This window comes from Pseudopipra pipra, chromosome 22 (genome assembly GCF_036250125.1).
Source record: "Pseudopipra pipra isolate bDixPip1 chromosome 22, bDixPip1.hap1, whole genome shotgun sequence".
Lineage (NCBI taxonomy): Eukaryota > Metazoa > Chordata > Aves > Passeriformes > Pipridae > Pseudopipra > Pseudopipra pipra.
In genome coordinates, this window is record NC_087570.1 from 5,989,509 (window position 1) to 6,016,558 (window position 27,050).

At 48.8% G+C, this 27,050-nt stretch overlaps 1 protein-coding gene and 1 long non-coding RNA gene across 2 annotated transcripts in view; both read left to right on the forward strand.

The window, feature by feature from the left end:
• Positions 1-27,050, forward strand: part of LOC135425922 (uncharacterized) — a 337,473-nt gene that overhangs the window by 165,647 nt on the left and 144,776 nt on the right. The gene's annotated exons all lie outside the window — the stretch shown is intronic.
• On the forward strand, positions 503-26,379 carry ZBTB40 (zinc finger and BTB domain containing 40). Its single transcript, XM_064634363.1, is given in 19 exon segments — positions 503-3,517; positions 3,520-3,651; positions 3,653-3,872; positions 4,467-4,566; positions 4,568-4,595; positions 10,411-10,663; positions 11,180-11,310; positions 16,254-16,446; positions 17,853-17,944; positions 18,553-18,594; positions 18,596-18,722; positions 22,591-22,688; positions 22,691-22,856; positions 22,859-22,926; positions 22,928-23,015; positions 23,496-23,971; positions 24,535-24,744; positions 25,927-26,011; positions 26,014-26,379. Coding segments are annotated over 19 exon segments (3,045 nt in total). The 5' UTR covers positions 503-3,139; the 3' UTR covers positions 26,172-26,379.

The following is a 27,050-nucleotide window of genomic DNA, read 5'->3' on the forward strand; positions in this document are numbered from 1 at the left end:
TGAGAGCAATCACAGATGGCAGCTGCTGCTTAAGGATGATGGGGGACATTTATCGACATGTTGTCAAGTAGAGCCTTAGGAACTTTAGGCACTGTTGAAAATTTGGCTTAAATCGCTTATTTCACAGTCTCACTGGAAGCTGGTGGAAGGAAAACTCTTAAGCCATCTTGGTGTTCTCCCTGGAAAGCTGGAAGGATGGGGTTTAAGATGTCCCATCAAAGGATTAATTTTTCAAAGCCCGTTTCTTGTGCAGCTCAGATGGGCAAATGCCCTGTCTCCTTTGTGCCCTTTGTGACTCAAGTGTGTCAGACTTTGTCTTGGTTTACTGGCAATATGTCCCAGGAGGGCTGCAGAGAAGCAGCTTTAAGATGAAGACGTGACAGTTGGCTATTTCTTACCAGTGCTGCTGGCAGAGGCAGACAGCTCATGTTCTGTCAGCACTCATCACTGCTGAAGGATCAGTTACCTGCTCTCAGAGATTCCCAGTTCCACCCAGTCTCCCAGAAGTCATCCAGAGGACAGCTGGGAGATGAAGCCAGACAAACTCAGGTGAGAAAGAAGACATGTAAATTAACAGGTAGAATAACTGTGGTGGTGGAGGGTCCTCCCCCTAAAAATCAGTTCTTATCATGACTAGGCACCTTGCTGGAAGAGAGGCTTTAGCCAAACCCAAGTTATGAGCCTGGAAATCTGGGAGGCAGTGATGGATGAGGAATCAGATTGCTGGTGTGGTCCCTTCTGGCTCTAAACTCTGAATAAAAGCCTGAAGTGTGCTCTAAGTAGGGGGCAGTTGCCTTGAGGCTGGTCTTGGCCAGCACCCCTTGTTACAAATGCCTGTTCTCTTTGGCAGTACTGGGTTGTTGGGTCCCTATAATTAAAGAAGTAAAATGTATTTAAACAAATATGCCTGTGCTAATTGCTTAGGACACATTTTCCAGTGCTCTGAGTTGCTGGGATGAAGAAGGGGCCATGCTGCTAGGCTGCTTAGAGCTTCACTGTTTCGAGCTGTCATGAGCAAATATGTCTTCTATATTCCTGCCAGGAATAGAGGGAGCAGACGGTGCTGCTGCTTCCTCCAGCTTGCCACGGTGCAAGCAATAGGTTTCATGCAGAAGGCTGTTCATGGCAAAGTGAGCAGACGTCTCTTCCAGGACATCCATGTTTCCTGCTTGTCCTTTTGTAGGAAGAGCCACAGCTATTATTATTTAACCAGCAGACCCAATTTCATCTCAGATACTGGAAGTCCTTCAGCTTCAGGAAAGAGTGGGTGGACTGAAAATGCTATTTACATTGAGCCTGGCAAAAGAATCAGGTCTTTCTCTTCTCCCACGGCCAGCAGCGACTCTGCTCATGGCAGCTTGATTCCTTGTGATTTACAACAGCGTGGGGGGAGAGCAGAGCCCACATGTTGGATAGGCTGGAAGTGCAGGTGGCCAGCCCTGTGCATGGCTGAAGGGGTGGATCTGGTGCAGCAAAGATGAGCTGCAAACCAGCCAACCTTTGGTAGCGATGTGCCCGGAGAAGCTCTGTCTCTGAGGAGCAGGAGGGTGGGCTATCATTCCGCTCAGGTGTTCCTGCCTTCCAGAGAAGGACCTAACCACCGTGTGCTCTTGCTTCACAGGAACCTGGATGGGGAGCAGGACACCTCTGCTTTGAGGTGATGGCAAAACCATCTGGGATCTTCACCTGGTGATTGAAAAACGTGTTCCATAGCACTTCATCTTTAAAGCCTGTGGGAGTTCTTGGCCGCTCAGGAGAGCTCTCCTGCGTGGCTGGGATCCACCAACCAGTTGCTCAGCTGTCTGTACCTCTGGAATGAGGTGATGCCTCTTGGCTTCTTCTGTCTTCCCACAGCCACCACAGGCAGTGCCACTCAGAAGGACAGCTGGGGTCCTGCCTGCCTGTGGACAGGAAGTCCTACTTCCCACAAAGGCTGAGCTCCAGAGGGGTTTGTGCCTTGAAGAAGCAAGGTGCCAGCTCAGCCTGTGCCCAGTGTCTGCTTGTGACTTGCAGTGTTGGGAATTGCTCTGAGCCTGCTTTCCTGAGAGGCAGCACTTCAAGTTGGAGTACATGCTCCTTAAAGCTCATGGCCTGCTGACAGGCAATATTAGTCCTGTTCTCTGCAAGAGAGCAGGAAGCTGAGTGCAAAGATGTTAAACGTTGAAGGTCATGTAAATTGTGTCCATCCAGGTGCTCTTTCTCTGGTGTTCATGCTGTTTTGTGGCCTGCACTAGTGTTAGGCATCCAAGTGTGTAGACAAGGCAGTGACATCTTTATCTTGTCTAGCTTAGACAAAAACTCCAGGTATCCCGCTGATACAAAATTCTGTTGGCAGATGTCCTGTATGTTCTCCCTCCTGCAACAGGGTGGGGAGGGGGGAAGTAAAAGGAAGGCTCTGGTAGATGAGATTTAGGGCTCTGGACTTCTGCAAAAAAATTACAGCTTGGGAACAAAGACTTGTAAATTGATGGGTTGGGACTGTGGTGTGCTGAGAAGGGGGTGCTGAAGGCCCTGGGCTGCAAGCAGACCTCTGTGTCTAATGTTCACGTGGCCCTGCTCATCTTACCAGTGATGTAGGGAGAAAATGAACTGGTCCCAAACCACTTAGTGCTTTGCAGATCAAAACTAGCTTCTCAGATTCTCCTCTGTGTTTCATAGATGATCTGAACAGGTCTTCCTGCCCTGCTTTCCCACCTGTCCTTTCAGAAACCAGCTGCTGAATTCAGCATCAGCTCCAGCCCCTGGCTGCAGGCACAGCCTGGCACTGCAGTGCCTGATTTGGTGGGCACTCACACCTCCATGAGCTGTGTGGCACATCAGGGAGGCTCTGCTCCCTTTTTAAAGCTCCTGGGACTCAGGACTCAATCCAAATCTGCTCACTGAGGTTTGAACACCATCGAGGCTCTTTAGGTCTCAGGGTAAACTGCTGAATTCGTGGAATGTGAGTTCAGAATGGGGATCTTGCTGTAACCACAGAACTGCAGCACAGTAAACTACTGGAATGTGTAAACTGAAAAGTAGTTTTTATTTACTCTTCTGTCTTGCAGAGCAAAATGCTGACAGGGTCCCTTTCCTTCTTGTTAGCTGGGTTTTGTGAGAGCAGTGTGGAGACCACGGTGAGAGGAGGCCAGTGGGTGCCATGGAGCTCCCCAGTTACAGCCAGCAGCTGCTGCCCCAGCTGTACACCCTGTGCAAGGAGCAGCACTTCTGTGACTGCACCATCTTTACTGGGGATGTGCACTTTAGAGCACACAAGGTGGTTTTGGCTGCTGCCAGCCTGCTGTTTAAATCCCTCTTGGACCGTACAGACAGCATCTGCACTGATGCTTCTGTGGTGATGCCTGAGGAGTTTGCACTCTTGCTGGAGATGATGTACAGTGGCAAACTCCCACTGGGGAAACACAATTGCACCAAAGTTATCTCCGTGGCAGATAGTCTGCAGATGTTTGATGTGGCTGTTAGTTGCAAAAGCCTCCTCAGGGACCTCATAAGCTGTTCTCCTCGGGACCAGGTACACTGAGAGGAGTCTCCAGCCAGGCAGCAGATTCATCTGAAAACAAAGGTGAAGCTAATAACCTGCCCCAGTCTGGAAAACCCAAAGAAGAAAAAACAGATATCCTCCTCACTCCGAGAGTTTTCCCTTTACCTGGCAGAAGCAGAAATGGAAGCAGATGTTTCTCCTCCTGGCCAGGAACTTACTGTGAATTGCACCTGGGTTCACGAGGACTTGATGTTGAATGTCTCCAGGTCCCTCCAGGAGGATTCAAGCTCTGGCCCTGACCAGCCTGCCCATGCTGAGTGAAGTGGCTGTGTGGAAGAGCCTCCAGAGCTTGCTGAGCCCCCAGAGGGGAAAGGGCCATCGAGGGATTTGGGTGAGACTTCACAGGTCTGGGCACAGCATTGCCTCCTGTTGGCAACACATCGACTCACATTTTCCTGGTATGGGGTATCTTTTTCTCCGTGTTGGATCTTTTTAGTTTGCCCTGGGTTGGTAGCAACACCCTGTTCTGCAGGGATTTTCTTCCCTTTGGCTTTTGCAGTTGTTTCACGCTCACCATTTTGCCAGAGCTGTAGTGAGCAAAATTTTTCATGCCTAGGTGTGTGAATGCATCTGCCATGCTGTGGGATCTGTGTTTGTGCAGGACATGGGGCTGATCAGGCAGTCTGTCTAACAGCAAGTGAACAGAGTTGCCTACTAATGCTACCTTATCCTTTAAACTCCTATTCAGCATGGGAGGAAAACAGAGGCTGTACTGGGTTTAAAATAAATGTTCCATTTATAACTGGTGTTAAATAAACCGTTGGTTTTCCCTCCAGGCTGTGTGATGTCTTCAGAAGGGATTTGTAAGTCACAGTTTTCCTGTTATAGCCAATGTGCTGGTTACAAACCGATGCCTTTCAGTCACATCGTGCTTTCTGCGAATCCCTTCAATTAGCAAATAACTCATCTTGTTTCTCTCGCACAGCAGCAGAGAGCAAAAGCTGTAAACTGGATTTCTTTCTTCGATATGAAAGTGTTTTCTCTGAGGCCCTTTCTGATGCCCAGGCTGTGCTGAAAAGACTCGAGCAGAGAAACTGATGCCTCTCAAAAGGAGGTAGGTGTGTTTACTTCCATAAATGATACAAGTTTTTCTTAGCCCATCCTGCTAAGGGCTAGGATAGTGTGCCTTGCTCAGGAAATTGTTGCATGGGAAACTGGTGCCTGGTTGTTTGAAGGGCACCATGTGCTCACCTGAGCACCACCCTGGAGAGAAGCATCTGTAAGTGCAAGCTGCTCACGCACACAGATAAAAGGTATGTCCTGCCCTGAAGACATCCTTGTGTTTTAGGAGAGCTCCAGCACAGATTTCTCTCCTCCTGTTTATGGCATTTGCTTCAGGAACTGCATCGACTTGTAAACAACTGACATATGAGATCCCAATATAGGTTTCCCAAGCTCTTGGCACTGTCTTGCTGTGGAGCCTCTGCTGCACTCTGTGGATGGCAGAGCTGCTGAGGGGGCAGTGGAATGGAGGGTGGAAGGGGGGTGCCAGGTGCTGCCCTGTGATGCTTCTCCTGGCAGTGTGCTGCTTTAAGAGCAGTCAGAGCTGGTGAAGGATGCTTGGTTTCTGTTGGAGGGGATAGCTGAGTCTGGTGCTTGGGGTGTGCTGAAGAGTGCTCTGGGCTCTGAGCAGTGGTAGCCACATACCAGCTGTTGTCCCAGCTCAGAGCCACCACAGAAGCAGCAGGACATGGAACATTTTGGCCGTGGTGGCATTCTGCTTATAAAAGCCCAAGGCATTATGTCTGTTAGAAAAAAACCTCCAAAACATGTATGACAGCAGGGAGGGGAATTCCCTTGAGCTGGGGAGCAAAGGATTGTTTTCTGCTGAGTCCTTAAATGTTCATGGAGGGAAACCCGAGTTCCCTTAGCTGCTGGTTCTCCTGATGTTATTGAATGTAACATTCATGGCCTTTAGGAGACAGATTTCCATTTGCAGCAGCAAACCCAAGCCTGGCTGGGCTGACAAGCACCTCTGAATGCCCTGCTCAGAGAAGGATTAGTTTTTGGTACGTTTGTTGCCGTGATCAGATCAATATGGCAGGTTTAAGGTTTTACTGTTCTCCACCCTTACAATAGGAGCAGAGCTGGGGTGAGTGCTGTGCAGTGGGGATGGGCGTGGCCAGAAGGAATTTGGCAGCTCGATGCCCCGTGCCAGCAGCACCACCACTGTCTCCTGCCCCCCTTGCTGCTCACGGCAGGGCAGAGCTGTGCCGGCAGAGTGCCCAGGCAGGTGAGCTGCAGCTTCTCTGCTTGCTATTGCTTTGCAGTCACTGCTGTTTCATGTTCCTTCAGCACCTCAGACCCAGCAGGGAAGGTTCACAGACCCATTTGAGGACCTTTGTGCTCCCAAAAGAGCTGTTGCAGCAGGAGCCAAGTAGAGAGGTTGTGGTGCTCAGAGCTGGTTTGGGTGTCTGACTGCAAAGCGGTAGCTGGACAATTTTTCTGCAGCTATAAATAAATGCTGAATAAATGAGAAATGGATTTTCTTTAAGCCTTCCCGAAAAATCACTTCTCAGCTGTGACAAGCATGAAAAGTGTCAGCCCCAGGGCAGTGGGGGAACAGGCTGCAGCCTGTTGTAAGCAAGGACTCAACCAGATCTGTCCCTCTCTGAGCTCCCCTCTGAGATCAGCGGGACCTCTGGGCACCAGCACTGAGTCTGGGCTCTGTTTGTAGCACACAGAACAGCTCTTTCCCAGAAGGGCCTGGTGTTTTCTTTAGGGGGAAGCACAGCGGTGTGTTTTTAAAGTCATGCTTGAAGTGCAAGTTCAGCTCCTAAGAGCCCAGCTCGGATGTGTAATTCAGGCTGAGGTTGTGCCAGTGGTAGATGTCAATGGATTTTCTTTCTCTCTCCTTTTTTTTCCCCTCCCTTTCTTTGTATCCTTTTGCTAGTCATTTGCTTGAAGTCTTGGGTGGCTGGGGGCAAGTAAAAGCAGGTCTGGAAGCTGGTGAGATGCAGTTTCTTTGCAGAAAGCATTGCTGGGTGTGCTTGCCCTGCTGCAGGGGAGGTTTCCTATCCCTCGGGTGCTTCTGATTGGGAGCCTTTTGGGGGTGGCTGATCTCTCTGAGCAAGTGATGGTGTGCTTTGGGCAGCAAAGCCTGGGCAGTGTGAGGGTTCAGGGGGGTTTTGCAAGCCTGGCTGTTGGCACCAAGGCTGTCCTGGTGTTCAGGCTCCTCTGGTTTCTCTGGGATTTGGGGTTGGATGCTTCTTTATTTCTTTCCTGTTGCTGGTGAGCTCATCCCTGCGTGGTGCCTTGTTCCCTACAGCACTCCTGTCTGCTCCCCTCTGCTGTTCCTGCCTATTCCCTCCTGCTTCCAGTGGAGAATTATTTGGTCGTGGGCTTTTTTCCTCAAGAAGGTTTGTGGCACAAGGCTGGCTTTTGTGAGAACTATTGCTTCTCTTCTGATTTTGGTGTTCTGTTCTGCTCCCCGAACTGAAAAATGCAGATGAATTGCTTTTCAGTTTAGGGAGATGTGATTTTTGGGCTTGTTTTTGCTTTAGAGTTTCTCTGTATATCTCACATAAACTGTTCCTATCTAATTTGGTTCCGGCTTGGATGAAACCTGCTTGGAAATGAGAACAAGACTGAAATTGCAGTAATTTGGGGAAGCGTGGAAGTGCTTTGCTGGTGTCAAGTCTTATCTTCCTGTGCTCTCTTAGAGAAACTCAATTCAAATTATTGCACAGCTCATTTGTTCCCTGTACTGCTGGGTTCAGATGAAGTGGGGGAGCGTTGATGCTCCCACGTAGAATAAATGTCACTGTGCTTGTGGATCGTTTCCATTGCCTGTGGGCCTGTCCAATCCTTGGTTGTCGTCCTTCATTTGCAGCTGCAGGGATTTCTGGATGCAGCAGAAGAAAGAAGTTTCCTGTTATCTTCTGCATCCTGATTAGCAGTGAAAGCTTGTGAGGGTTTTGCTATTTTCCTGTCGTGGTGACAGAGCTAGAGAACTTTTTTCCACCCTATTCTGGGGTACTTGTGTAGAAGTTTGGGCTGAGCTTTTGCTCCTGTTGTGTCGAGCAAACAGGAGGTCAGCATTGTCCACAGAGCCTTCATGGGGTTTCCCTCATCAGTCACATACAGATGCAGGCTTGAAAAAAAAGCAGTTTGGGTTTCTGAAGGAGAAGTGGGAACACAGTTTTTTTCTGATTATTATATGTACAGTGATAGTTGATTGACTTCATGGTGGGGTCACAGCCAAGGAGCTTCTCTGAGAGCCAGGTGTGTGGAGCCTGTCCTGGGCCTGTCCATGCATCAACCCTGCCAGTCTGTGCAGGTTTCCAATGACTTTTTTATATTTTTTTCACCTTCTTCACATTGAAAATTAACAGTATAAACCCAAAGCAGCGTTCACTCACAGGGCACTGATGTTGTGGCTCTGGAAGTTTCCCCATGGTGCCCAGCCTCTTGTGGTGTACCTGAGTGTCCCTCTGCTCACACAGGAGAGGTCTGAAGGGAGCCAGCTTTTTCTGCCACCCTGAACAGCTGCTTTTCAACCTGTGTCTTGCAGATCCCTCCTCACCACCCTCTGGAAGTTTGCATTCACTCTAAAGCCAATGCTTGAAGGAGATCACTCAGAAATAGTCACATGGCTTTTGCTGGCATGTTGCTCTCACGGTGGGAGCAGGAGCATTGATAAGGCATGAAAAGCCATAACCCTGGTCTCCCACCTGCAGGGAAGAGCTAGTGGCCAGCTGGGCTAGTGACTACCCTGCCCTCTCTCCTCACATCCCTCGTTAGTCTCAGTTATGGGCCACTGCACCTTGCCTGGGGGATGTCCATTGTTTGCCCATCTGGTTGAGGTCCTCTCTGGAAAAACATGGAAGATGTGGAGATGATACAGAGATAGGAGAGCTACCTCCTGGGCCCTTACCTGCAGAGATTCCTGGTCAGAGATTGCCTTGGGGCTGCCGTGGCCACGGGAAGGCCTGAGATGAACTGGGAGGGCTGTTCCATGGGGTGTGAGCATTGAGGTGGGGTGTGAGCTGGGAGTGTTGTGGCCTCCAGAACTGACATCCTCAACTGGGACCAAACTTCTCAGTCACCATGGAGCCTGTTTGGTGGCACAGCTCAAGCTTAAGCCAGGTCTTGGTGACTCAGTTTCCCTCTTGCTCCCATCTGGAAGCTGGATGTGTGCTAATTTGTGCCAACTTGGCCAGGAGGGGTTTTGCAGCATCCCAGGCAGTGAAAGCCTGATGAATGTGGGGGCATATTATGACTAAGTGGAAGCTGGGATTCCACCTAGGATCAGTATTTCTCCATTTTTTCTGGGATCTTTTGGAATTGTTAGTGCTTCAAAGTAAGTATAAAATGTACTGTGTGTTCTTTCATAGCAGTGCTAAAAGGCTGTTGTTCCCACTGAGCAACATGTCTGAGGAAAAGTCTTCTGGAAAGAGCCCATAAACAGCAGATCAGTTACTGAAAAGTCATTTCCATTAACCAAGTCCGTGCACTGAGGAAGGGATGTTGCCTGGGGCTCTGGGTAGCAATGCTGTGCTATTTTAATTAAAAAAAAATCCCAAAATTAAAAAATATATTGCAACAATGACAAGTTATTTTTCATCCATATTAGTACAAACATGGATTCGGGAGGATCTGAACACCTTCAGGATGGTGAGAGTGGAGGTATTTTGTGTTTTACAGGCTCGTTTTGATCTGGAGGAGAGGCCAGGCATGCAAACCTTGAGAACAAACATGATCTGGTTATCAAGTCTCATTACAAATTAATGTTTGCATTAAAAAAAAAAAAACCTTTAAGTTTGTTCTCCAGCGCATCTGCGGCATCTCCTTTCTTCTTTACACCAGAGCCCTTCATGTCCACAGCCTCTGTTGGGCAGGAAAACCCAGTGGGAGAAGCTGGGGCTCGTGCAGCTTCCCCTCTGAGGACGGTCATTGCACTGGGTCACTGCACTGCCTTGCTCCCCAAATCCATGAGCATTTCCACCTGCTGGGAGAGCCAGCTCACCCTCCCCCGGCGCAGCCCCAAGCAGTTGCATTCAGCCTTTTTATCACTGGAATAAAAATGACAGTGACAGCAGAAAATGGCCGTTCTCCCTGGAGCGGGGCTGAACTCCCCACTTCAAAGGTACCTTTATAGCATCCCTGGAGTCTCCAGTAAAGGCCTCCTGCTCCGAAAGGCTGGCATCTCTCCTGGAGAGCTGGGGAGCGTGTGTCTTCAGGGGCAATGTTTACTGCACTAAAGGACTTGGGGGAAATAGGAGCAAGAGTTCCAGCTTATTTCTTTGCCTTTTATTTCCATAACTGCAGAGGCTCGTTTGCCTCTGGTTGCTGTTTCAGGTCACTGAAGTAGATTTTGGAGCTCTGGGTTGGATTGCCCGGCATGCTGGGAGCCCCCAGCACTCAAGAGTTTGTGTGCCTCCTCTCCAGAGCTCTCTCTAGGAGGCAAAACTCCACTGTGATTGAGGTTGGAGATTCCTGAAAGTCCTGTTTGAAATGCTCTCTGCTTTCTATGCAAGTGATCCCTCCTTGTTCTGCTGAGATCCCCTATCCCTTGCCCCAGCCTTGGCCTTCCAAAGTAGTGGTTATAATCCATGGTTTATCAGGTCCCTTACACTTATTGGCCTGGGGCTATTTGGGGAAGACATGAAGAGAGGTTTGGTGCTGGAACCAGCTCCAGTTTGTGGGGTTTGCTGTACAGGTAAGGGCTGGCAGCAGGGCTTGCTGCCTTCCTTCCCAGGGCTGGAGCTTGGGTTCAGTAGTGTGTGTCTATGTGGGGTTGTTTGTGGGTTTTTTTCTGTTTAATTTTGTCCCCTGAACAACACCCCGGGGTTCTGCTTGTTATGTGTGTTTGTATAGGGCAGTTCACTCTGTTATCCAAGTCTTCTTGCATTTCTGTTCTGCTGTAGGCTCTGGCTGCCTGTCTCGCCAAGGCAGGGGAACAGTCACTGTTCAAGAAGTTGCTGAGCAAAGTGGAGCATGCTTGGCTCAGGGATACTCACACCCAGGATAGTGACACCCAGGACACTTGGCCCCTGGACACTGAGACTCTCCTGTCTTTTCTGAAGCTGTTTCAAGACATGAATTCCAGGCTGAGAGCAGCTCTGCCAGAGAGAGAACAGGGCACTGGAAAAGCCCCACGGCAAGGAGGTAGGAAATTGGGTGCTGCCTCTTTGCAAATTGAGTGGGTAATCTTACAGGCAAAGCAGAGAAACCCTGTGTCCTTGGATGCAGGAGGTTTATCACGTGCTGGCCAAGATCCTGGAGCATTTCTGCCTGCAGCAGCAGGTGTAGCCATGCAGGGCTCTCCCCATCACTGCCCGGAGGGCTGGATCGATGGCTGGCAGCTAACGTGGGTCAGAGCACAGCTGAGGCTTGGGATTGAAGGCTTCTTTCTTACTCGAGCCTGACACAAAGCAGTGGCCTTGCAAACCTGGTGTTAACCTCCAGCTTGCTTTATGGCTTTGTGCTCTGTTAGATAAATCAGACATTTTCCTTTCATAGAGTTTAAAGAGAATAGTAAAGTGATTTTCCTCTGCTGCTTGTGCTTGGGATGAGCTTTGCTATTCACTTAGATCTTTCACAGAGTCTCCCTTGCTTCAGGAGCCTGTCAGTTCCTTCAGACTGACTTGTTTCTTCTCTTGTGTTTCTGAATCCCTTTCCCCCCAGAGAGCAGAGCTGAGGAGACGCTGACCGCTCGCTCGCTGGGCTGCAGGGAGGAGCTGATCCAGAGCATGACACAGCTGAGCCCCATCGTGGAGTTCTTGGAGGCAGCAGAAGAGGGATTCCTGACCCCCTTGGAGAAGAGGGTAAAAGCATCTGGAATGAGGCAAACTGTGTGGGCAAGGTGGGATGTCGGTGGGATGCAGAGCGGTGTCGTACCGTGGTTTGCCTCACCTGGCTGTTTCACCTGCCTTCTGCAAAGCACCTGTGTGATCTCAGGTCCTTCTGTGCTGGACTGTGGGAATAGTGACAGCTGAGCAGTGAAGGCAACCTCAAAACCAGGATCCGTGTCAGACTGCCCCTGCAAGTGGAGCCTGGGGCAGAGGAGGTGCCTGGTATTCCTCCTAGCCCCGAAAATGCCTTTTTGGGAGCATGGAGAAGGCTCTGGAGGGGAGTGTGAGCAGAACCACTCTGCTACGTGCTTGCCAGTTCCTGGTCATCAGCTTCCCTTTCAGCTGACTCCCAGCTTTAACTCTTTTTTGTGGCTCTTACCACACAGTTGTCTGCAAGACTAACTGATTTGGTGTTACTTTTTATGTGTTGAAGGCAGCAGTTGGTGGGGAGGACTGTTGCTCTCCTTTCATGTAAGCAGTTGCACTATGTGTGCTGATTTGCAGAAGCCATAAAGGACAAAGTTCTGTGTGTAACCTGCTTTCCTTTGTGTTTGGGGGGAGCTGGCTGTACCCTGTGCAGCTGGAACTTACAGGGTGCCCTCACATGCTGCAGTCAGGACACAGCTTGAGACCTCCTGTCCTAGTTTGTCACATCAGTTAGTTCCTCTGACACAGGATTATAGTGAGTGGAAAGTTGTGCTCAGTGGCATGAATGATCTCTGCTTTCTGTCTGAGTGATCCTGACCAGAGCCACAACAGCTGGGCTGAGAACCTCTGCCCGGCTCATAATCCCCTCAAGTAAGGTCTGCCTTGCTCCTGGTCCCTCACTGGATCCAGAGTGGAGCATCCCTGAGCACAGGCACAGCTGAGCACCAAGCTCTGGCAGCTTCATCAGCAGTGGGGAAATGAGTATTTTCATATGTGCCTGTTCATGTTGCAGTATGGCCTTTCTTTTAAAGGCTGCACCTTTTCCTTGCGCTCTTCTTTTTGTCTTCGTGGAATCAGGTAGTTAAAATTCAGCCATTTTTTGCTTCCCTTCCCGTTTTAAAAAACAAACACAACCCCCCAGTAATAACCTAAACCATTCTGCCATCGTAATTCTGCTCCTTGGGCACAGGATACAGCCTGTAGTTGCATCCTCATGTGCTGCAGGGCTTCTGCCTCCTTTGGTGGAGGAGCAGTGTTATTCCATGTTCCTTTTCATCCTTGTCAGTCACTGTGTGCTCCGTTTGCTGCAGAGCCTCCAAACCCTGCTCCGAATACCAAATCCTTCTCCTCTCTGTGGGATCCCTACATGCTCTTGTTTCAGCCCACAGTTTCCCATCGAATAACAGATGTGTTTGGGGAGCACTCTGGTAAGGAGGGGGGCAGAGCTCTGTCCTGCTGTGGCACAGGAAAACAAGGCAGAAGTTGCCAAGCGTAGACTTGATCTTAACAGCTTCCCTGGTTTTCAGGTTTGGTTTATTTGTTTAATCCTACCCTCTCCCCTCAGACCAATGGAAAAGTGTTTAGCTATTCCAGAAAAATTGGTTAAAATGGCAGACCCATAGCACATGTGCAGGTGGGATCTCTGGTGTCTCAGGGACTGGGAAAAAGAACATGGAATTAGCAGCCACCTCTGAAGGTTTCATCTTACCTGATTCAGCCAGTGCTGCACTGGAGCTCTGGGCTGGCAGGGATGGGATCTAGTCCTCCAAGGGTTCATAAAGATGAGGCTTTCCTTTTTCTTCTCACAGTCGCTGCCTCATTAGCTACATATTTATTCAGCAAGATAAGTGGTAGTTTCTCATGTAACAGCCTTTTTTCTGGGCAGCTGGGTTCTTTCTGTGCCTGGTCTGAGCTGTGTGTGGAGCAGGTTTGATTTTCTTTGCTGGAAAATCAGTACAGGATGTTTTGTGAAGCCTCTTCGTAAATCTCTGGGTTTTTCCTGGGGAACTTTTTAACCTAGCCTTTCTCTTTTTTTGAGTGCTTAACTTCTGTGGCTTTTTGGTGTTTCTGTAATGTGGGGAGATGGGGCAGAGGATTTGGAAGCAGATTATCACCTAAAAGAAATAAAGCTGGATACAAAGGAAGAGCAGGTAACCTTTCATTCGTGGTGTCTCATGGCTTAGGTTGTTGCAGAGTTCAGAGTGACCACAATGCAGTGTGAGCTCCCCAAGAGATGCTGCTCTTGTACCTCTTCTCAGACCTCAGACTGAGGGATCCAGAGGCAGCTCGGTGTGAATTGGATGGGAGGATCCATCAACAGGTTCACTAACAGAGTTTGGGCTACAAAAGGACGGATCTTTAGAAATGAGAGAAACTAATTAAGGAGTTCAGGTGCTCATTAGAGCGGAGGAGGAGCTGTTGGATTAGTTTCTTTTATGTTAAAGGTAGGAGAACTGTCTGAAGTTTGCATCCTGAATGAGAGAGAACTTCTATAAGAGGTTACAGACCTGAGTGAGTGAATAACTTGAGGAAAGGTTTTAGGTCCTGCAGGGAATGGCCAAAACATATGAGAGGCAAATAAATGTACTGTAGAGCTGTGAAGAGGCTTGTGGCACATCAAGCTGCTGGGCATCATGGCAGATATCATGACAAGCAACATTTGTCTGATCAAGTAAAGAAAAAGGAGAGGAGATGACCTGTAAACTCTTTTCTGAGCCTGGGGCCTTACCCAGGAGAAGCACAGAAACAGAAATTTCCTACAGCTGAAGGCAAATTGCAGCTCAAAGGACATCTCTCAACAATCAGTTAAGACCAATTTGATGCTTTCTGTGATGGCATGGCAGGATGGGGCAATGAGGGGAGAGCAGTGGATGGTGTCTACCTTGACTTCAGCAAGGCATAATATCCTCCTAGGTAAGCTCAGGGAATGTGGGTTAGGTGAATGGACAGTGAGGTGGTTGGAGAACTGGCTGAATGGCAGACTCAGAGGGTCGTGATCAGTGGAGTAGAATCCAGTTGGAGGCCTGTAGCCAGTGGCATTCCCTAGGGATCAGTCCTTGGTCCAGTCTCATTCAACTTTATTATCAAACACCTGGATGAAGGGATCAAATGCACCCTGAGCAGATTTTCTGATGATGTGGAACTGGGGGGAGTGGCTGGTACATCTGAAGGCTGTCCTGCAATTAAGCAGGACCTTGATAGGCTGGAGAATTGGGCAGAGAGAAACCAAATAAGGTTCAACAAGGGCAAGTGCAGGTCCTGCACCTGGGGAGCAACAACCCCAAGTACCAGCACAGGTTGGAGGCTGAATTACTAGAGAGCAGCTCTGCTGAGAAGGACCTGGGTGTCTTGGTGGGTGACAAGCTGTCCCTGAGCTGATGATGTGCCCTGGGGACCAGGAGGGCCAGTGGGATTCTGGGGTGCACTGGGAAGAGTGTTGCCAGCAGTTGAGGGTGGTGATCCTGACCCTCTACTCAGCCCTAGTGAGGCACATCTCGAGTGCTGTGTCCAGTTCTGGGCTTCTCAGGGCAAGAAGGGTAAGGAGCTATTGGAGAGGGTCCAGTGGAGGCCAGAAAGGTGGTGAGGGGTCTGGAGCATCTCTTGTATGAGGAGAGATTGCAGGAGTGGGCCTGTTTAGTCTGGAGAAGACTGAGAGGGGATCTCATTAATACCTTAAAGGCAGATGCTGAGTCTTTTCAGTGCCAGACTCTTTTCAGTGGTGCCCAGAGACAGGACGAGGAGCAACAGCCATAAACTAAAACACAAGAAGTTCCACCTCAACTTGAGGAACAACTTCTTTCCATTGAGGGTGGCAGAGCACTGGAACAGCTGCCCAGGGAGGGTGTGGGGCCTTCCTCTCTGGAGACATTCCAAACCCACCTGGACAAGTTCCTGTGTCATCTGCTCTGGGTGACCCTGCAGAAATTTGTGTTCCAGTCTGGTTGAAAAAAGGTGAATTCATATTGGAACTTGACAGATCTGCAGTGGGGAGATCAGGGGAGTGGAGAAGCTGCTTTATGGGAGGAGCTGCCTTATATAGACAAGGGAAATGAAGACTGAAAGGGAATATGATTGTGCTCTTATAATGAAATTGGAGAGGAAGGGTAGAGTAAACATCTCAGAGAGTTTAGAAGGCTTTTTAAGCTAAAAGATAATGCTGGCACATGTACAAACAGGCGTACACTGGCCATGAATAAATTTTAGCTGAAAATCAGAAGAATTAGCAGGGGAATGAAGCTGTGGAAGAGCTTTTCAACCAGGGGAAAGGGAGTAAAAATGTAACTAGTTTTAGGACAGATCTTAATAATTTTATTGATGGGACTGTGAACTGTAGTGCTTTTGTCAGCAGGGAACTGAGCTGGTGCCCTGCAGAGGTTCTGCTCAGGAGCATAGCATTGATGGAGAGGAGGTCAGCCTGTATTTGTTGGCTGCCTCTCCCTTGGAGGTATTTTACTGGTATCCTAGAGCTAATTGCATCTAATATAAGAGATGTCTCATGTGGCCTCGTCAGAGAAAGAATAATTCAATTAATAGATGATTATTTAAATAAAGAGAATGTTTTTTTCTGTCCATCTGTTTTTTGACGGCAAGCAGAAAAATCGGAGAGACATGGGAAAAGAGACTCTCCATTTTAAAAGTATTTACTAAAAATGTTATGTTGGTTTGAACACTGTCTTTAAGTCTATTTTTGTTTCCTTTAAAAAAAAATGGTTTTTTGCTTGTCAGCCACTTCCAAGAGCTGGACTTGGTGGAAGAACCCACGAGGGTGGTGGTTTCTTTGAGCCAGTGCACATCGGTTACACCTGGGACATGTGCAGGTGTTCCTGTAAGTAGCACCCTGTAACACCTCCCAGTTAAACTGTGGAAGCAGTGGGTATGGATTTATTGCAGTGCTGTGATGCTGCTCCTGTTTTTCTGATCTCAGTTCAGATCCAAGAGTTTGTAGGAAGCTCTCACAGGCAGGTTTGTGGCTGGTTTTTTTGTTGCAGGTAGTTTTGGATTGCTGTGAAAGCAGCTCTGAGAGGGAAGCCATGGACAACCTGCTCAGGAAGGTGGATGAAGAGAAAACCCTGAATGTGGAAAGCTTGATCAAACTTCTGGGGGCTGTGAAAGCATCATTCCCTGGGCTCCAGCTTCTACTGGACAACTTGGTGGCAGCAGCAAACATCTCTGATAGCAAAGGTATGGGTAGACTAAGCTTCCACTGGTGACTTTAACTTATGGTACTGACTGGCTTTGAAAGCAAATAGCTAAAAATTCCCCAAAATTGTAGATGTTGACATTAAATACAGACAGTCTCATACCTGGAAGTCCTTGTGATTGAGGGAGATGGGGGTGAAATTTATGTGGGCTGGGCTCCTGTCCTTGATCCAGGTAGCATTTCAGCTCGTGGTCTCTTCTGTGGAGCAGAGTATGCTGATGGGAATCCCACACTTAGTGTCCCTGTTAGACATCATTGTCTTGGATGGCCAGGTCCCTGCTCCTGTTTATTTTGGTGGGGGTTTATTGTTGCTGCCTGCCTGTGATGGTTCAGGGACTCGGGAGCCCCCATCTTTTGCCTGGTGGGACAGTCTCCCAACTTTGGGTGTGTTTAGACATACCCCGAGCAATTCACATCCAGAGACTCTGAAGTCACATAAAAATTAAAAACTAAATTAACATGCAGTGAAATGTAAATGAGTGTTTAATAGAAAGCAAAACTGTGCTCATAATGCTGATAATTTCCTCTGTAGCAAACATTCCCGACAGGCACTTTGCTTTGTCATTTGTTAAGCACGATTGCTTTCTTGAAACACCAGACTCCCAGCATGGCTAATTATCTCGTGGTAATACCCATTCCAAGGAGGAGCATTCCTTAATTACACAGAGCTGAATCTCCTCAAATTGCAGCTTGAACAAACAGAAGCACAAATATTTCTTATCGTGGGAATGAAGAGGGAGGGAATGATTTGATTGTCCCGGCGACTGATGGATTCGCTGGTGGCACCTTTGATATCACCATGCTGTCCTGCTGATGGTGAGGAGGAGGTCCTGCACCTGGCACAGGGCACACTCTGGCTCTGGAGCTCACCTTGGCACGGCAGCAGAGCTGAGAGTGCATTCATAAGAACTCAAATTTGCGTCATAAAATCAGAAGCATTCTGATGGGAGAAGGAGGGAAATAATTCACCTGTGAATTTCCCTTGGCTTTGCTGGGGATCAGACTCGTGTCTCCAAGAAGTCTTTGTTCAGGGAGCTTTTCATAATAGCTCAGAATCTTTCCTTTATTATTCCCCCAGCCTGCCATTGCCTCCTTCTCCATCCCGGAGAGTTTTCTCTCCTTACCCGGCACTGTGTGTCTTCTGGGTCCCAGAGACTTTATCTTTCCTCCCCATGCTGTGTGTGTTTAGCTGTTTTTCTCCCAGGTAGTTCTGTGAGAATCATGGATTGTTCTTGTTGGTACTGAACCAGAATGATTAAAAGGCAGAAGTACAGAAACAAATATTGTGCACGGATGTCTGGGATGAATTATAAGGTTTGGGTTTGGTTTCTCCTACAAAAGTATAACTGTGCATCTTCTTCAATTTAGAAACTTCAGTGGTGAAAAAATCCTTCTTGGATCCATCTGTTTGGCAGTTCTCACTTTTATTTATCAACTGACCAGGTGACAAGGGCTTGGCTCACAGAAGCAGTGAAAGAGGTATGAGGGGATGCTCTTGAAGATGGCATGGTTTGGGGCTCAAAGGGGGGACAGGCCCTCATAAGCATTGAAAGCCATCCAAAGTTGGAAGTGCCTCTCTGCTGAAGTGAGTGTGTTGGATGCTTTATTGGGTGTTTTATATAAATGAGGGCCTGCAGGAAGGCTGGAAGGGGACTTTTTGCAAGTGACAAGACAAGGGGAAATGGCCTTAAAATGACAGAGGGCAGATTAAGATTAGATATGAGTTGTGATGAAGAGACCTGATGAAGCACAGGTTTATGAGTTAGGTGAGCTGGTAATGTTGCCAGGTGTTGAGGAACAACCTCTTTTTCCATGCAAAGGTGGTTTAAAGCGGGTTAATACCAAAACAGAAAGTCTGAGAATTTATTTTGTTATAACTTCTCTTAATCTTGAAATTCTCTCAACTCATGCACATGTATCAGTGGAGGGACAGACGTGTATGGAAAGGGATTTCTTTTCTGGTTTCTCAAAGCAGATTCTCAGCAGTAGAGATGAATCAGGAAGGATGTGCCCTCACTCCCAGACCAACCTGACCTTTCACAGCCCGAAATCTTTCAGGTGATTTTGTCTTCTTATTATTTCTCCAGCTACTGAGTATTTCTGCTCATAAGGAAAGTTCAGAGGCCTCCCATGAAAGCAGCTCTGAGCAGAGCCCAGGAGAAGTATGTCCTGACCATGAAGATCTACCAGGTGCTGTGCAGTGTCCATGAGTCCTTCCCAGACCTGCAGCCAATGATGCAGGAGCTGGGCCACGTGGGTAAGAGAAGCACAGGCTTCACCCTTTTACACATGGTTATGGGTGACAGTTTGGTGGTGGACCAGGTGTCCTGGTGGCCTGATGCCCTGGCCAGGTGTTGGGGTTGTACTTGCAGGAGGATTTGCAGGGGAGATCTCTGCTTCCAGGCATTGGAGTGTGTGTTTCTCCTGCTGGTAACATGCACCATGTCAAAGTTTTGTATGTTACAAGGGTTGTGGAGCCCATAACTGACCCTATACTGGTGTTCTTTAACTGTGCTTGCATTTTTACACCCCAGCCCTTGCTCTGGGAGCATTTAAGCAGCTTAGTTCTGTAATTTGTATCTATATTGGATTATTTTTCAGAATTATTATCCTTGAGTTGTGAGGTTTCATTGGCTCTTCCTGTGCTGTTGGATCTGCATCAATTTGGACTTAGATTACAGTCACTTGCCTTTCTATATGTGGATTTTTCACAGGCTGCAGGAAGATCATGGCAGAGCACACTTGTCATGTGCAAAGATGACCATGATGGCACAGTTTGCAGTCAAAGACTATTTTCTGAGTTAATTTTCTTAGAATGCTTTAATTTGGCCTTGCTCCATGTGCACTTTACAGAGCAAATGCTCCCCTGTGAGGAGCTGTGCTAGTTTTAAAACTCAGCAGGAAGACCAAGCCCACTCAAACAGCGCCCTTTTCGATAGCAGAGGAAAAAACCATCCTAAGAGGATTACAAATTGGAGTCACAATATACTGGAGAAATTGCAATAAACACAACAATAATAGTAAAAGATTGCGTGGAAGAGGGAATGGTTTAACCAACAAAGACAAGCTGTAGCCTGGCCCCCCCAGGACAAAACCAAAATGGAGTCTGTTCCTGTGCTGTGTGCCATGTGCCACCATCCACCATCCCATACAGAGAGCAATTTGATGAACTCCAGAACAAATGCAAAGCTGTAACCACGTGTGAGCCCTGCCCTGAGCTGTGGGGGGCTTTCCAGCTGAGCCCAATTGTGTCTTTGCATTTGAAGGAAAAATGCTGAACTGGATTTGGTGCTTTAATGACAGGGATAACAGAGGTCCAGGAAGGTAACTGCAGGTGTGCATTCTCCTGGAAAAGATGCAAATGTGACTTGCTAATTCTGTTTGCTCACATACATTTTCATGGCATCGTGTTTCCGAGTGCATCCAGATTTTTTGGGCTGTGGAGTCCACTGGGATGTGCACAGTGTGGTTTTTATCCAAGCACAGGAGCTGGTTCAGCTCAATCCATCCCTATTTCCTTGTGTGGAAATGCCAGTAGATTGCTGGGGAGTTAGAGTAAGCAGGTTGCTGTTAATGTCTCCTCTTTTTTTAGGGATAGAAATTTGAATGACTTGGTCTGAAAATATGGGTCAGGGCCATCAGTCTTTAAGCCTTGTGGCTTTGAAACTCACCCTCACTCTGTGTTTAGCAGGGACAGACAAAGCCTGGCCCCCTGTGCTGGGGGCAGGTCACCCTCTGCACCCTGGGGGTGTTGGTGTCCCCACAGTCTTGAGTAGTGAGGAAATGTTGCTGGAAGGTGGGACTGGGTGTCTGGGAGCAGGGCACAGGTAGAAGAAATCTAGGATCTCAATGACTGTTTTAGCTGTAGGGCTTGGAGGGTGACAGCACATGCTTTGCTCCCCTTCCTTGCCTCAGTGGACTCCTGAGAGATGTCCTACACCCAGTTCAGATCTAGGTCCTCTCTTCTAACTCCACCAAGAGCTGCCACCAATCCAGCTCTGATTTCCAGAGAAAAGGTGATTCTTTCTTAGCTGCCTTTCATTTTGTCTTCTTCTGATCCTGCAGGCACTTGTCCCACTCCCCTTGACCCTGTGTGGCTATGCCTTGTGCCAGGGCTGATGCCCTGATGACTGTGGAGCAGGTCAGCCAGCAGTTGATGTGTCTGTGAATGTGCAGCCCACACGAGCTCCTGGACACCTTGCAGTGGGGACCAGAGGGGCCTGGGGAGCTGCTGCCATGGCTCTGGCAGATCCTGCCTCTCTGGCAGCAACATCAGAGAGAGCAGAACTGCTGTCACTGAGTGTCTTTGCAGGGAGCCAAGCCAAGGTTGAGACGAAATCAAGCAAGAAGCAACATCAAAAACAAAAGCCCTGGAAAATGGTATTTACTTGGCAAAAAACATCTATTCTGGATGAAGTGTCCAGAGGAGGATTGCCAGGTACCAGCCTCTTTCTGGCATCCTGCAGATCTTTGCACTGAACCTCAACATCTTAATTTTGAGGCTCCTCAGCTCTGACACCGCTGCTTACCAGCCCCAAATGTTGCAGGTGACTTTATGAACCAACAGCCATGTGGCTCTTGGCATGAGACATGAGTGGTAGCTCTGGGCCTCATGTCTCAGCGGTGTGAGCTTCCTCTGGAAGCTGAGGAGACCTTATGTTTCTGAGTGTATGTGCCACATGCAGATGTGAACAGTCACATTTCCACTTGAAAACAACAGGGTTTGCATCTCTACTGCAAAAAAGCCCTCGAAAATTTCTGGTAATTCATTCAGGTGAGCTGAAGCACTTGGAGTGCCCTGTGGAGGAAACTGCATCCATTCCCAACCACGCTCAGCATTATCAAAGTAATGAGTTGATTCTTTTGGTGGAGGTACAACATGGAATCTCTTGGCTTCTCCTTGGGGTCCTGCTGTAGTTGGAGCACTGTCAGTGCTGGCAGCTGGTGCATGCAAGGACAGGGTTTGGCTTTTTCAGCCAACTCCATAACCTCCTCTCCAGCCATCTGCTTTCCAGTGCTCTCTACAGTCACTTCTTGGGAGATCACGTTTGTCAAGATAGGTCTCACTTTCCAGTCTCAGAAATGTGTCAAAACTCTATGAAAAGGCTTTTCTTCTTCATGGTCTTGTGTTTGAAAAAAAAAGTACAGTTATCCTTCTTCACTTGGGTCAGAAAAACTGACAGTGTTGGTTGCAGGGATGAGAGGTGACAGGTCAAGGCAACCTTGGCAGAGCAGGGCAAACTGGAAACCAGTCTTCCAGTCTGCTGTAAGTTCTCCCTTGATGTGTTCACAGGTTATGGTTCACCACTTGGCATCTTAAGATTTCCAGGTCTGTTGGAGGCAGAGATGAAGTTTTGCAAGCACAGGGTGAATTTCCTGTATATTGGCAAAGGGAGAAGTCTGTGCTGGTTTCCATGGTCACACAGTTTCCTGGTTCTCATTATAGCAAAGAAGACAAATGTATCTGTTTGTATTTTGATTTCTTCCATACGTACATTCCCTGTGGGTTTTTTCTGTAGATTGAGATCCTGGGTGAATTTTCCAGCTTGTGCTTTTTGAGATGATGGTGTTACAGGCACAGGGAAAGCATTAAGCTTTGTAAGAAATGAACATAATGAGCGATTTAAAATACCTCAGGGCCCCAAGCAGAAGACTCAAAAGGGTCATAGTAAGATTATCTGTTCCCTTTCAAAGAGTTTGTGTTTGTGAAGTGTTTCTGAGATTTCTCGTAATTAAGGGCTGGATATCCACTCTCAGTGGCAGATTTAGGCAGTATCATATCTGAGGCTCAGGTCTGCAAACATTTAAGCATGGCTGTAACTTCATGTGTCTGAGCAGGAGGCAAATGCTTGGAAGCAACAGTTTGAGGAGAGCAAGCTTTTAGGAAAATCTGGCCCTGGTATGTGTGGTGGAGAAATTCCAGGATCACTCTTTATGCATCTTACCACGCACGGCGAGAGCCACTTTGGGGCAGAGCCATGTGGCACCATTGCAATGGGCAGAGTGTCTGATTGCCTCTGTGCAGGACAAACTGCCTGTGTAGGAGCATTCAGGAGATATGAGACTGAGGGGCAGGTACCCAGTCCTGCTGGTCACCACTGAACCAGTAATTGCTATTTCCATAGGTCTCTTGACTGAGAGAAGAGGAGAGAAACCCGGGATCAGGAAGTGGAAGGTGAACAGTGAATCCCACGTTAAATCTCTGGACAAAGATGAGGACAGGAGGCAGGAGGAGCTGGTGCCAAAGAAGCAAAGGAATCCCAAGACAAAGCTTGGTCCAAGAAGAGTTTTGTCTGCAAAGCCTGTGATAAGACCTTCCACTTCTGGTGCTGCCTGAAAGTGCACATGAAATGCTGTCAGGTGTCCAGAGGAAAGCAGATCCAGTGGATCTGCTGGAGTGCAGCCAGGTCAAACTGACCAAGAAGGAGCTGGAAAATCATCAGCTGGAGGCCCACGGGGTGGGTGGGGATGGCCAAGGAAAAGAAGAAGCGGCTCCCTGTGGCATGTGACATCTGTGGAAGAGAGTTTGCTCATGCCTCAGCAAGGGTTGGTGGGAGCAGGATGTTTAGGCAGAAGTTTGGACAGTATAGTAAAGTGATAGTCTGAAACTTCCTCCTCCTCCCTGCAGCTCTGTGAGTGCCATGTGTGAGAAATGCAGCTCAGCTCATTTCTCCTGCCCCACTGAGCACAACCACTTTCTGATTAGTTCTTCCCTAATTGGTTTTCCACATGGCTCATCAAGGAAAAGTGGGGCTACTGGCAAATTTAAAAGCCTCCAAAAATAACCGAGCTGTTCCAGTTCCTGGCTGCTTTAGCAGGACAAGTAAGAGCAGCTGAGTCTCTTTGCCCTCCCTGGGGCAGCTCACAATGTCCTGGTGGACTCCAGGCTGGAGGACACCAGTGGACCTTGGTGTCACTGGTGGGCTGGTGGACCCAGCAGTACAGTGGAGTGGTGCCTCTGCAGCAGGGTGAGGCAAGGCTGGCACCAGGTCCCAGCAGTGCCACGCTGGTGTCCTGCCTGCCTCCCCAGGGATGCAGTAGCACAAGCTGACAGAACACTTGGATGAGAAGCCCTTCTCCTGCCAGGAGTGTGGGGTTGGGTTCGTGGCAAACTCCACGCTGAAGAACCACCTGCAGCTGCACAGGGGGGACAGACCCTTCCTGTGCAAGCACTGCCTGGTGACCTTCATGCAGGCCTTGGCCCTTGCCTACCACAGCAAGAGGGAGCAGGCTGAGGGAGAGCTTCCCCACAGGAGCCCAGCCATGGGCTCGGCTTGCTCCATCTACCCCTTTGTGCCCTGTTCCTCCCTTTGCCTCCTGGCTGCTTCTCCATCCTTTGGGGGCCTCCTGTGCATTGGGCTACTCCCACACCTCCCTCACCTGCATGGGTTTGGCTGCAGCTTCCCACTTTGCCCTTATCCAGCTCCTCAGATTATCCACGCAGTCCTCCTCTCCTCCATCTTCCTTGTTTTTCTCTTCAGTAGTTCCTCTCTGTCCCATCACACCTAGACTCCAGTGATGCATCCTTCCTCTGGTTATCCTAGTTTCTCCTGCCCTTCCCTCTGGCTGAATTCCACATATTTTTCATGCCCCTGCTGCTCCTGCCCCTGCACTGAGTGCCATGTGCTCCCAGGGCTGAGGCAGGGCTCTTCCAGCTCATGGGCACAGAGAATGTATTGATGTGCCCATGTAAAAAATGTCCTTGGCTCTATTTCCCACTGTTCCACGAGTGTGATGCAGTTGGGCAATGCATTTTGAACATGAGACACACCAGTGTGAAAGTGTGTAGTACCTCTGGATACCTGAGTGGGTGCTAATTTAATCCTCCCTGTGCAGGTGTGGAAAAGTGAGACTTTAATGGTTTGATGCTAGGAGTAGGGTTATCTCAAAAATAATGGCAAACAGGCTGCTGGGAGCTCACCATGGAAAAGCTGTTGGTTTGCAGGAACAGTAAAACCTATATGTGAAGCCCAAACTCCAGTTCTAGTTTCCACCTGGAAAGTAAAATGTCCCTCCCTTTTTTTGACTGTCTCTTAAGTCTTCTTTTCCCTTGATTTCTTTGCCCTCTGTGGTTTGTACTGTGTTTCTGGGTGGCAGACACTGAAGATCCCTACAGCTGCAAGAAGTGCCAGATGAGCTTTGCCACCCTGCAGGAACACTGCAAGCATGTCCATGGAGCACCTTCCCGGGAATACCAGCCCTGCCCTACCTGCTCCAAAATCTGCAGTGCCCCATCACTCCTGGAGTGCCACATGGTGACCCACACTGGGGGAAATCTGTGACAAGACTTACCAGGTGAGCTGGTGCAGCCTGGAGTTGGTCTCATATGCAAGGGTTGCTGTTGCCTGCTCCTGCACCAGGATGTCTCTCCAGGCCATGTGCAGCAGTTTGGGGTTGGCAGAGGGATAACTTGGACAGAGGAGGCAGAGTCCATAGGGAAAAGGCAGGTCCAGGGGAGAGATGGGCTGTGACTGCGAAGGGCTGCATGTCTCATTCACCCAAGTTTCTAGCTACCAAGAGGTGTAGGAATTAAAAATAGTCATGTTGCAAATGGCATGCCTTGGAGGGAATGTGTGTGGGAGCACATTGCTACAAGGGAACAAGAATTCACACCAAAGGGAGACCTGAGACAAGGATCAGGGATTCAGCTGTGTTCAGCTCCTCAGGGACAATTGAGAAACAGAGTCAGGTGTAAGTGCTTGTCCTGTGGGAGGAGGATCAGGTCTTGTATCTGCTGAGCATAATTCCCCTGTTACTTCTGCTTTCTACACAGTTCTTGCTGTCATGATGCCCCTGGAACTGAATCATAGAATCCTGGAGCGGTTTGGGTTGAAATGATCCCCCCTTTTTTAGAGAGGTCTGTGATGTAAACCCCCAGCCACAGTGCTCTGGCATTTCTGTGCTGGCATGAGGAGGTCTTGCTGGAGGGGAAGCAGCTCAATCCTGGCTTTCAGGAGCCAAGGAGGGGGATTGGCAGGGTATGCAGAGGTGCCTGGCTACTCACAGGCTGTTAACACCCCGATGACACCCCATGAGACTACAGCTGTTCTGTTGGAGGCCCGGTGCTAGGTTTGAACCCAGCCCCTTCTTCTTCAAAATCTCAGCCATCAGTGGAGAACAGTTCCTTGGATGAGAGAACCCAGTGTGCAAGATTCCCTAGGATGGCATTCCTCCAGTGGATAATCACAGAGTGTTTACTGTCTACAGCTGCTTGTGGAGCTAAATTATAGCAATTTTGTGGAGAGAAATATTCAAATTACTCTCCTATCTTCTCTTGCATCAGTGGTGTGTGTGGTTTGGCGTTTCCCATTAGTCTCATGCCTGTTGTAATTGCAGACCTGTGGCGTGGAGCTAAATGTTATTACCTGAGCTGAGGCTGGGGAAAGGGTGGGCAGCAAAGGGATCCTGGGGAAAGTGGTGCTGTACATGTCTGACTCTTGCACCATCTTCCTTCCACACAGGTGATTCCGACGTCGAAGCAAGGAGCAGCAGAGCACATCATCTCTTTTGATGGCACCCAGCTCGTTGGCTCCCAAGTCTTTTTGATGTTGAGCCCCATGTGAGCCAAAGTGGCTCTGAGCAGGTGGCAGTGACTAAGGAGGACTTGTTTGATGACAAAGTAACTCTGATTTGTGAAGAAACCAAGCAGGAGACAGTGGGGGGGGCCTCCAACTGCCACTTGGTATCCCCTGGACTTGTTCAGTAGCTCAGTGTGCTGCTCCAGCTCGGGGATCCGGGGCTTCCCTGCCAGGCAATCCCAGGCAGGCAGCAAGCACAGAATGACCAGGGACAGGAGAGGTTCATAGACATTCAATGCCTGGGAAGTCTCCCTGCATTAAGCAGCTGCCAGCTCAGGTGAGCTGGACCACCTGTCTCTCCCAGGTGAGAAATAAAGCGGAGGAAAAGAATGGGAATTGGGTGTGACCCTCTGCTGCTGTGAACCGAGGGGAGGGGACTAGTGCAGGACAAAACTGGGGGGTATGGGTATGGGAAGGAAAAAAAAAAAGCTGTCCTGAGAATTTAGGATGGAGATTTTTATGGCTGAATCAGTGATGTAGTCACAGGTATCTTGTCTGCAGGGTGTGTGAGGGCTGCTTTGTGTCTTCTACTCTCACCTGTACTGATGTGCAGCTAGAGACCTCCTCCAGCACAGATCTGACCTTTGGGTCTCTCTTCTCCAGCAGAGACTTCCTGGGAACTGGGCTAAATGACTTCAGTGCTGCACAGGTTCTGATCCCATCCATATTTTTGCTGTAACTGTTAGGAAGGAGGGTCCAAGGCAGATCTGGGGATCCCCATCCTCTCTGCAAGCAAACAGCCCTGAGATGTCCCACCACCCTCTTAATTCACCAGAACATGCTGAAAAAGGAGAAGGAGTTGTGCCTGCATGCCAGGGTCCCTCATTACTGGTGACAGTGGCTTGGCACTAATGAAAGTATTTGAGTGTGGGATAGCTGCTGTGACTGCAAGTGGACATTCCCCTGCCACATGGGGGGCACTGCCTTGTAAAATGCATTCAGGTGCCCACTGTAAAGTTTGCTTCTCTGGTGCCAGCAAGATGCAACAGCTTCATTGCAGCACACCA